The following is an 11,881-nucleotide window of genomic DNA, read 5'->3' on the forward strand; positions in this document are numbered from 1 at the left end:
AATCAGTTTAAAACCATCAGAAATAAATAGGCTGCCGTACCAATCTCATATTTGGTGCCAGCGACATTGGCGGTGATGGTGCCTTTTTTCTTTTTGGTGCGCACCTTCCTCTTCCCACTGCTCTGGTAGGAGCCCACAGATGGCACGTTCACGGGGGACGCTCCTTGATCCTCTGGAGGAAGAAATGACATACAAAAACACGAGATACAGTCACAGCTTGTGCTCTAAACAGGGAGAGGAGCAGAAGTTTCTGGAGTATTGTAATATATTTTACTCACATCTGCAGGGGATTTAGTGGGGTTTGTTTATGGGGCGAGGGTGTAAATGAATGAGGCGTCGAGTTTTCTGTAGCTGCATGCATCATGATCCTTTTATCATAATCTGTGTGTGTGTGTGTAAAGAAATATGCAGGCCTTATCTGACTAGACATTGGACAGAGTAACCCTGTCAGTCCTGTCAAAGAGAGCTGGACTTCTCTTACTCACCTCCTTCATTGGGAGGGGAGGGCATCTCAGGGGCTGGAGGAGTGAAGGGGCAAGCCAAGCTTTGTGCCAGGCTTGGCGGGAGGGCGGGCCTCACAGGGTACTCGCAGCACCCCCCAAGGGCTCTCTTACACTCGCAGTAGTTAGTCTTCCCTGTCTTGGGCAGTATGGACGATGTGGTTCAGGATGGTCCAGTGGATCATCTGAGCATCTCCCTGGTGCCTTTCAGCAACATAAAGAGCAGCAGCAGAGCCTGAGTGGGCAGAAAAGGGGGAAAGAGTGGGAGGGGGAGGGCCTCTCAAGGGTCTACACAGCCCCAGCTTATTTACAGCCCCGAGAGGAGAGAGGGAGGGAGTGGGTGGACAGAGGGATGGAAGAGAGGAAAAAAGATTTTTTACAGCAGTAGAACAGCAGTAGTAGGCTGACTTTGCAGAGGGTAACTACAGTCAGGGCTACCACACATTTTCATGGACAAAATTTCCAAAATGTTTCTATGACTTTTCAGGGGCGCATAATAATTTTTCTGTTTCTTGCCAGACTTGTTGTTTTTTTTTTTTAAACATCTCAGATTCAAACATAATTTCAGGTAGCTGGCATATATGAAGGTAGACATGGAACGTAGGGAGGAAAAAAGAAAAAGTGGTGGTAAACAGCATGTAACAAATCACTGTGTGTTAGAGCTATAGTGACACTCTATAGAAAATAAATTTGCCGTTATGTTAAATTAGATGAAAGGTTATTTATGGAATGTTATTCCATGGATTTTTTCCAAAACTTAAAATAACATTTATAAATTCCATGACTTTTCCAGCCCTGGAAAATGTGATTGTATAATTCCATGACTTTTCCAGCCCTGGAAAATTTTTAAATAAAATTGACTTGACTTGACTGTACAGTGAACACTGTGAATCTGTATGTTCTCACTGGACTAGGATGCAATGGACTTGCTTTGAATGTAACACAGCAGCACACAGGCCGATCACAGGCAACATCAGTCAGTCTGACAGCGAGCATATCAGTTCAGCAAGAACTCTGTAGAGCTCTGACACCGCAGTCCTACTAATGAAATAATCTAAAGCTGTGTGACGTCCGCTGGACTAATTGGTATTCCTTGGAACCACTGTGAAATATTAATGTGGTTGTCAAGTAAAGGGTTTGCAGAATCTCATTGTGTCTGATGTTTGTGCCAGCTGGGTTTCATCGTATGGCTGAGAGGTCACTTCATTCAAACAGATGGCATCTTTACAGTGGTTTGTTAAAGGGATGCTTCGGGCTATGGAGTGGTGTGGGAAATTAACACCAGTCATCAGCCAAATTCTGTTATTGTTTGGCTGTGGTCGGAGAGTGTCTGTCTTCAAACTACTTTTGGGGGTAATCAAGCAGTGCTGAGATGCCCTGTCACATTTAATTTTTTGCTGGCTGGGGCAGCGTGGTGAATCAGCAGCACTGCTGCCTCAGAGCAAGAGAGGAGTTTGAGTCTCTGTTCTCTTTGAGTGGGGTTTGCATGTGATCCTTTTGTCACTGTGGGTTCTCAGGTCCTGGGCCCAGTTGTTCAAAACATTTAATCTGGATCAAAATAATCCGGATTTGGGAACTCAATGTTTTGCTATCCAGGATCAGCTTATCCATCTTACTTTAGTACCAGTTTTTCAAAGCAACATTCGATGGGATCATCCTGATCCAGATATTAACTTTTCAAGATGACCAAATCCAGATTACCAGTGCTCCAAATGAGATTTCATTTCACAATGTAGGCTACGTGCTATGTAAAGAACAGGTAGAATAGCCATGATGGGGTGACTTTAAGCCTGGTTTCAAAATTTATTCTGCCAGTATACACACTGCAGTTACTGCTTATTCCAATGGGTGCCGCCAAAGAGAAAGAGATCTTAGCTATTATAACTTAAAATATTTTTTGTATAATATTTTAAACTTTTGGGGGGATTATTAGAGGGAGAAACTACAAAATTCAAATCAAATCATTCAATCATTTTTTTAAAAGGCTTAATAGGTAGTCTAATGTCTACTTTATCTACTTGGTCATGGCAAAGGTTAAACTAATCAAGTACAAAATATAAAAATGCATATATATATGTGTGGGTGTGTGTGTGTATATATGTATGTATATATACAGATTTTGTCCTTGAAATTCACACTGAATACAGCCTGATTTTTTTTTTTATATCAAAGGTATCCTAAGCCTGTCCAAGTTTTGAACAACAGAAACAAGGTTCTGGATTAAGTGATCTAATCTGACTTCAGACTGCTTTCTTTTACTTTGAACAACCCATTTTCAAGATATGATCCAATCCAATAGCTGAAATTCAATCCGATTACATTTAAACTACTGGGCCTGGTGCCTGGTGCTCTAGATAGCACACATTCTGTAAGACAAAGCAGCATATAGGGGGACTGGACTCCATACTGCCCATACAGTATGAATCTACGTGATCCTCGCAAATTATATAGTGCATGTAGCTGCACAATGATGTTGATAGATATTGTCTTAGATTTTGAAAATCATAATATCGTAAGTGTTGTCTTTTCCTGGTTTTAAAGGCTAAATTACAGTGAAATTGTGTCATTTCCTGAACTTAACAGACTGTTCTGTTTTATTATTTGCCTTTACCCACTAAGTCATTATATTCACCTGACTGATGATTACTTTATATAAAATCTCACAACATAAATATTTTGTGCAAGTGCCAATGGTCTTACTTACTTAAAAAAGATTAGGATCTTTGATATATCCATATTGCCCTGGCCCAGTTGAAGATGTTATTGTTTTTAATGGGGAAAATAGTCACTATCAAAAATATGACTAAAAATGAGGCAGCATATCAATCCATGAAGTAAAGTAATAGATATGACTTCATTAAATATAAACCATAGTTGATATACTTCAGTTAGGCTAAATCTACAGCAAACAGGTGTATGGTGCCTCTTTTTCATTTCATACAGAGACCAACAGTAGCCTCTTGTGGTGAGAATATTCAAACAAGCCCATTTCCTACCTACCAATGTTTACTGTCCATGCACTCACAGATACGCCTGTAGGTTCACATTTACTCTTCACATTTACACTTATGTGCTCTTCAGAGGATTTGCACACACAGAGACCTAAAAAGCAACCCTATCGTTTCCTTCAGCATCTTCCTGACAAATTAGAAACGGGAAACAGTCCAATCGCATTATTCGATCATTCAGTCGTCCTCACTGTCAGCCTCTTGGTCTGCCTGTGGTAAGCACAAGACATTGATCCTGGAGAGGACTGAGACTGGAATGAGATCAGCACAGAGGGAGGAGAAAAACAACAAAGAGTCAGGGTGATAAAGTAAAGCAAGCTGTGCTGTTGACAACCTGCCCCCACCTCCCAGTGGTGCACTGGCTCTCTGTACAGGAGGCAGGAAACACTGTCTCTATAGGAGCAGTGGACCGGTGTCATGTAATCCCTCAGGAACAAGGGGGGGGGGGTCTGGCAGGCACATATTATGCAACCAAACACCAACAAACATACATACAACTAGAACACACATGCATACTCTTAATGCAAGTAATCTCTGAAAAGTACACTCAGTCCCCAGAAAATGACTGTGATGTTAATCCTAATTATTCTGAGCAATATTGCAGGATTACGAATCCTCATAATTTGAGGAACAATTATTTATCATCTTTTTGAGGGTTTTTATGGACATTGAATATCAGCGTTGTAGGCTACGGCAGACTTTTTAAATTAATCACATGAAACGTGGAGGGACAACACTTCTCTTGTGTTGCTTTCAGATGCCTTTCATAAGTATTTAAACCTTTGAACCCTGAGCAAATTGGTTTATTTTTTCTTTGGAAAACATGGGGGAAAAGGCAATGAGAAACTTGGTAAGAAGTCTTCCAGAAATTTTAGTCCTTTTCTTTTTTTTTTGTCTTTTATCTTTTGTTAACTCTGTGTCAGGTAATTTTCTTAAACATACTAATTTCTTGCTCATTTTTTGGGACATTTTCTCTATTTATGTCATTAAGAACTATGAACGGTGTTAACCTCACAGTTTCAGATGTGCTACTATTGTGCATTAAGCTTTGACTCAAAACTGTTAAGTCACACGATAACTGAAAGACCGGCACGATTACAAACAGAAATTTATTGTTCAAATGTCCTCTCTGATTATTTGATTGAATTTCTTTCCTCTTAGTGTAAAATGTCAACACAGATTTCAATCTAGGCCTGTTTTCCTCACTATCATATGAAGTCACAGTTGAGGTGCTTTGGTAGCACACTGATGGATGACCCAGCAAAGAGAAGCTCTGTTGTGTTTTGCTCATTTGTGTTTGTGGTAGTGGTGGTTATCAGCTACAAGATGGCCTTGTTTTACTTGCATTCACATGATGGTAGAAGTGGGATTTCAGTGTAATCGGACACCAGATTACGGTCACTGTTATCAGTGACTGATAGAGAGACTCAAGCAGGACATCCTGTTGTGATGTCACAGGTTTGAATTGGGCTCAGCAACTGTTATCACCTGCCACACAACTCCTATCTCTATTGTTATTATTATTATTTTATTTCCCTCAAAATAAAATAGAAAAGACGCAATATTCAGATGGAGACAGTATCGACAATTAGGTTTAATATGAGAATTACATAACATATTTTATGACACTTTCCTATATAGTTTACTATATTGCTGCCTTGTATTACTGTATGCTGAAACATCAGTGAATTGCTGTCTTTTTTCCCCGATTTTTGCAGTTTCTATCAACCTTCTGGTTACTTTTCGTAAGATTGTCAGGAATACAACATGAGAGAATTACTTAATATGTTTTACTGCCAGCATCATCACAATTAATCCGTCAGTGAAGTATTAAATCTTCACTAAATCCCCTCTACTAAGCAGGATATCTACGGTTAATCCTGTGGTGCAGTGACAAATTTTATCCAACAGAGTGAGCCAGAGGGCCACCACAGTAGAGCAGCGCTGAAAAGGCAGAGGCTGTATGGGTGCTGATCTCATACACTCCCCCTTTGCCATACACAACACAGAAAGGCCTCTTTGTAGAGAGTCAGCTCTTCATGCTGCTCATCTGCATGACTTTCTGTCTCACAGGCCCTCAATGCATGACAAAAGCATGTCTGTCCTTCAGGGTGTTGTTATGCAGAATTCTCCCCTAATTATCCAGCACTAGTTGTTAATGCACGTGTCACATTACTATACGTCGTCTCTCTCAAGAATATACATTTTGTTTGCAGCATTCAGGCTACATCACAAGCATCTACTGAAGTAATATCTGGAGGTAAAATAAGTCTAGTCTTCAAAACTCTACTAAGAAATTCATCTTCACATTGAAATTATCCTACTATCAAAAGGCAATGGCACTTCAAAAACACAGCGCTCCCCTTTATATCAAAAGCAAATCCAAAAGGACGGCACAAATAGCTTTACAAGAAGCGTGCAAAAGTAAAAGCTGAACCGAAGTGGTAGACTGTTTATTCATGACAAGCAGTGTCACACGTAATACACAAGTCCCTTCAACAATCAGCAGCTTCCCTTAAGGGTTTGTTTTATGTTCTCCCTGCCTTACATGAAACTACAGAAAGCAGTCGTCAAATACAGAATCAATAGAGAGGCTCGGGGAAACACCACTTAGCCTTATGTCAGCAGGATTTGCAGACACAAGTTCTTTTCTGTGCAGGCAGTATGCCCCGGTCTTGCCATTACAGCAATGCAGGGACCTCAGGGTATGTATAACCATACAAAAGGGCAGAGACACTGGAGACATGTTGTGCTACTGCACATTCACGACTGAAAAGCAAATGTAAACTTAAATCATTTTTAAGTAAAGATGAGCCTTTTGTCATACAAACAGTATAAGTCCTTTTCATTGGACATATTCTGACACCTACAGGCGCATTTCCAGTGTCACTGTGTACATTTTAAGGTCTAAAAAACACAGTACATTTGCAAGATCGCATCTGTAAAAATAATTTATACCATTTATTTGGCTGATGAAATCACATTGTCGTCCAAGGAGAAATGATAGCTGAGTTTTCGGGCTACTCTCACAGGAGGAGTTGGTTTAGAATTGCTGGTGGATCTAAAATTAGCCCGAACCAGTGACCCAACTCTGGCTTCATGCCTTCTTCCAGATATGAGGAGGAACAAGTGTGGGAGCTGTCAGCCCACAGGGTACTGAAATACACCAACAAACAGCTGAATGCTAAGCTTAACTTTATCAGAGAGAATCAACAATGATGCAGGCAAAATTCAGCCACTGCCTTAGAATTGCTGTTAAACATTGATATTAACTACAAGTCTGCCTGCATGACCTTATTTTCTGTAAGATAAAGTGGAGCAAATAAGGTCTGGTTGAAACAATTTGCAAGCAAATGTTTGTTTACAAGCACGGCACTGTTGTAACAAAGCTCTACATCTATTCAACACAAATATGGCTTTTTACACCTTACAAATATGGCTTCAACACTTTAACACTTTGCTCTAAATTTGTACCCAATCCTGCCTGTTTATTGCCAGAAAAGACCAGGTTTCAGTAAGCTGTCTACAGTCGGAAAACTCAGTTAGATATGAGAGGACTCAAAGACAAAGGGAGGACTCCTAGTGAAGTCTACAAGGTGAATTAATTATCTGGAAAAAACAAAGCAGCTGCTGACATAGACAATACACAGTCTGTTGTGCGTATAGCATGTGATTTAACCCTTTGAAACCTCAAAAATCAGGCTTGATGTCTTTCTAAAACACGGGGAAAAGTTACATGTTAAAAGAAATCACCTGAAATTTAGAGAGGAAAAAAAGAAAAGGAAAACTCAAAACAACAAAAAAGGTTAAATAAATAAATACATTTTAAAAGCAAAACAAAATAATAGATGAAAATATAGATAAATTAGTTAATAATAATTACTATAATTATAATAAGAAATATAGTTTTCTGGACATTTTCACCCATTTTTTATTATTATTATTATCTTCAAATAATTTTCTCTCTCTCCTTTTTTAAACTAATTTTCAGGAGTTTGACTTTTCCTGATTTCTCACAATTTGCAGGGCATCTTTTGCCAAGTTTCTCAGTACATTTTTTTAGCCATATTTTCAAAAGAAATCAAATCTCAAATTTTCAAATGTTTAAATACACGTGAAAGGCCTCTGAACACAGCATAAGAAAATTGATGTAGTTCCAGGTTTCAAAGGGTTAAAAACGTTAACTGTATCAAACTGCAACTAAGCCCAATTGCAATGCAGCTGCTGAAATATCCTGCATTAATCCAAAAACTTAAGGATGCCAACTGTAGCCTGCATGAAAATAAAAGATTATACATATCATATCCTTCTTAATAGCCTTATCTCTGGGATAAGTCCAGGAGGCAGGATGCCATCCAGAACTCATATGTTATGCTGTTATTATTATGTAATCCATCTGCTCTTTTAGGAATGGTCATCTCCAGGGTGCTCTATCAGCATGTGGTCTCTTAAGTGGCACACTGGACTACAAACAGACCGCACTAAATCAAATAGCTCCCTTAACAACATATTTCTCGTGTTTTTAATCAGGCTTTGAGCATCAAAAGCTAAATAGTCTTGCATGCCAAGGCAGATGTCTTTAAGGGGCATGCAAAGCTAGCCTAAGCTAGGAAGCTATGCTACAAAGAGGGGACCTGTGCTTGTCACAGCGTAACAGTCGATATGGTATCTTCCAGATCACTGAGGGGATAGTAGGCCACCCCCTTAAACACATCTCTGTATCTCAGGATTAGCGCAAACTGGATTTCTTAAACGTCGCATGTGATATCTAGAATATTTCTAGGAACTGGCTAACAAATTAAAGTTACAATTTAATACAAGACAATTACAAAGTCTCAACAGGGGCATTATTGCTATGAACAAGTTGCTAACAAGCGGTAGCTAACGTATGTTGCTAACCACTTGTATAGGTCAGGTGGAAGGACCACACAAGGAAACAATCTGGCAATGTTACTATCCAGTTAACGTGCTAATGTTTAACTGTACTGTGTATGAAGGCCTTTTAGCTTCAAAATGAAATAAGATATTCCTGAATTGGATATTAATTCAAATGAAACATAATGACCCTCTACAGTTATCTTAGCTACCTAGCAAAGGATGGAGAAGCGAAGTAGCCCGTTAACGTTACCTTATTTATTCCAGGCACTGGCAGTGCAGCTCTTTTGCTGGTCTCATCCGACCGACACAGCCGCCGTTAAGTGAGACACCAGGGTCCCTGTAGGGAAACTGTCCGGTCCCGAGGGTATTTTTAAGACTATAATAGTGTTTATGTTGTGTAACGGCGTTACTACTGAAATCTGACGTTGGTTAACAGACAAAAAAATCTGTATCTTGTAGTCCTCTTGTGTGCTATGAGTGCTGGAGCGAGTCCATGGGCGAAACCATTCGCTTTTTGAGAGGGGGGAGGTTGGGCTGAATGAAGTGCTGAAGTTTGCATTCTCAATCTGGTACCAGTGTGGCGTTTGGTGTACTGTAGGGCGTACATGTTAAGTCAGCAAATTTTATTTAAACCTTACAATTAGTTGTGATTGACTACAAAAGTCTTACCAAAGCTGCGGGTTACGTTTCGTACACCTTTTCGGTTGTTATTTGAGGGAGGTTTCGGTGCTTCCTCTACAAGTCGCTGATACAAACACAGGGAAGCTACCTAGCAACCGTGTCGCTGGCCATGGTGCTAAAAAACAACCCTGCCAATTTATGGGTGCGTCCCGCTCAGAGGTCATTAACGTGTCATACACTTCTTGTATTTATAGCAGCAATAACGTGGAAATATTCGTCAAAATACGAAAAAGGCTGTTGTTGTCCTGCTCATATGTAGCGAATTATGTAATTTTCCGAAGATCAGTTTATGCCAAATTGTCGTGACGTGCGAAGGTTTCGGTATTTTTCAAGTTTTCAGTCAACTGAGATCTAAAATCAACGTTTTAAACAAGTTTAAAGGATTGGTTTAGATTTTTTCTTTATTTGTTTGTCTTTGATTGAATGCATCATTTATTTTATGACATTTCCTTCCACTTCATGAATGCTTCTTTGCCAGCATCAGTGTTATGCAATCAAAGGCATTTCCTTAGATCAGGGAGACTCATTGGGCTTTGCTTGGGGGCCACTTTTGCAAAATGAGAGGAGGCAAGAAGCCAGTGACAGCAACCTCATATATATTTCTAGTATTGTAGAACATTTCTATGATTTAAGGATGCTCTTAGGATTTTAGTACATTTCTAGGATTTTAGGATATTCTTAGGATTTTAGGATGTTGCTGGGACTTTAGGATGTTTCCGGGTTTTTAGCATGCTTTAGGATGTGTTCACGGATTTTAGGACATTACTAGGATGATTTTACAACCGTTCTAGGTTTGAAGGCCTTTTAATGATTTTTGGACATTTCTAGGATTTTAGGACATAAAATCCTAGAAATGCTCTGCTGAGGGGTGCAGGGGATCCTCTAGTGGTACTTTTTTGAGAAACAGCTCTATTTTGATGCTTTTTATGCACTCTGCCCCCCTGTGTATACTAAAAGTACAAAACAATTCCCAGTGTGAATCACTTTATTTTTTGTTGTGAATTAGAAAATTCACAACACCCCATCTGAGGCCAGATTTGGCCCATGGGCCTGCAAGTTGAGTTCCACTGCCTTACATTAAGCACTTTTCCTTGTTTCAGTAGCTTGTTTAGATGTGTTTATTTTTCACACTTATTTTAGTCAGCTATTCAGTCATAGCCTACTGATTATTTTCAACACCTGAAAGACAATTAAGTTGTAAACAGAAACTTGTGAACAACTGGCTTTCAATGCAAAGTGTTAACCACACTAATGTTGACACAATGTCTCTCAGGTGTAGGCTATGGCTTTGTTAAGTTTTGATCATTGTAGGGTTAGTAATTCTGTAGTCTTGTGGCTTGAATAACATCACTTCCTGTAGCTGCAAAGGTGTTTGCTAGTCTATGGTTTTTAACAACTGTTTTGTCAAAAATGCTGCATTCCTGACTCAAGAAAAATACAGAAACCATAATTCACACTTTTGACACAAATGAAAGATGTTCATCATTTCATTTTGTGATCTGAATTCTTAACTGTGACAGTTGGATGGATAGTTTTGCTGTGGTAGATACTCTGGTATTATATACATTAACACTCATGAACAATGTCCAAAGTGAAGGTATTTTGAAAAAGTTGAAAGCCATTGCTTATGCTGCATTTATTCATGGCCTGCTGGTCATCCATTATTTCTATCTCGTACTTAATTCTGTAAAAAGCTTTTGTACTTTGCACTGAAGGAATGGAGAAGCTCTCCAATCTCGTTATACACTGCATAATGACAATAAAGAGCATTCTGATTCTGATTCTGATTCTGATTCTGATTCATTTGTTATAAATGTTTTCAAACAGCATGAGAAATATTGTGAAAATCAAGACATCATCTTGTTTTTGTGCCTCTTTAATGGCTACTATGTGATATTACAAGGATATACACCTGTTACAGCTAGTCATGCTGTCTCAGATTTCAGTTTTCAAAAAAACTTTCTAATGATGTGATCCTTTTTCTGTTTTCTTATCACTTATTATATTTGAATTTGCCTCAAGTCAGTTTGGTGTGAATAGGCTGCCTTTAGACATTTCCTTCTTCTTTCTTCTTTCAGCAATCCTAAACTTACTCATGGATGTCTTTTAATGGAGATTTAAACTATTATTAAATAACAAAAACAACAACATTAACAATTGATAATATCATTTATTATCATCATTATTATTATTATTATTATTATTATTATTATTATTATTATTATTATTATTATTATTATTATTATAGTAGTAGTATTAGTAGTGGTAATAATAGTAGTAGTAGTATTAGTAATTACATTTCTTTATTTATTAAGTGTCCGATTTTTACCCCGAGTGATTAATGATCATTAGTCAAAGTGATGGAGTGTATTTCGTAAATAATTGCTAAATATGACTGTATATACTCAAATCAATATAAAAAACTTTTACTTAATCTTTCTCACAAGTGTTGTCTTATGGAGATTTAAAATCACTGGGTCATGTCAGTAACTATTAAACAACAACAACAATAATGATGATGATAATATAATAATAACAATAATAATAATAATTATTATTATTATTATTGTTATTATTATTAGATTTTGTCATTTGGCACACTGTAGGTTGGAGGTGCATTAAGTGGGTATACTTTAAATGATGAGAAACATAGTTTTTATGTTTTGTATGCAAAGCATTAATAGCTAATTAATTGTTTATAAGATATTTTAAAAGGTGCCACATAAATATTCAATAAAGGGGAAAGAGTCTTTTAGTTTGTGGCTTAACAATACCGTAAATAGGCAATGTATCTCACGACATACAAACTCGTTT

The 11,881-nt window shown here is 38.1% G+C and overlaps 1 protein-coding gene across 5 annotated transcripts in view; it reads right to left on the bottom strand.

Annotated features, from left to right (window-relative positions):
- The window catches only part of ttll7 (tubulin tyrosine ligase-like family, member 7), an 89,468-nt gene extending 80,573 nt beyond the window's left edge, over positions 1 to 8,895 (bottom strand). For 4 of the 5 annotated variants that reach the window (XM_088077704.1, XM_088077703.1, XM_088077705.1 and 1 more), the window contains exons 1-3: positions 8,637 to 8,895; positions 486 to 802; positions 41 to 172 (exon numbers count right to left, since the gene is read on the bottom strand). In XM_088077704.1, the coding sequence (XP_087933830.1) occupies positions 41 to 172; positions 486 to 510 (157 nt within the window). In that variant the 5' untranslated portion in view covers positions 511 to 802; positions 8,637 to 8,895. The remainder of the gene's footprint in view (positions 1 to 40; positions 173 to 485; positions 803 to 8,636) is intronic. The other variant, XM_042484167.2, reaches the window with a different exon arrangement.
- Between the last annotated feature and the right edge of the window lie 2,986 nt (positions 8,896 to 11,881).

Source organism: Plectropomus leopardus, chromosome 5 (assembly GCF_026936395.1).
Source record: "Plectropomus leopardus strain MGB_pleo_1.0 chromosome 5, ASM2693639v1, whole genome shotgun sequence".
Classification (NCBI taxonomy): Eukaryota; Metazoa; Chordata; class Actinopteri; order Perciformes; family Serranidae; genus Plectropomus; species Plectropomus leopardus.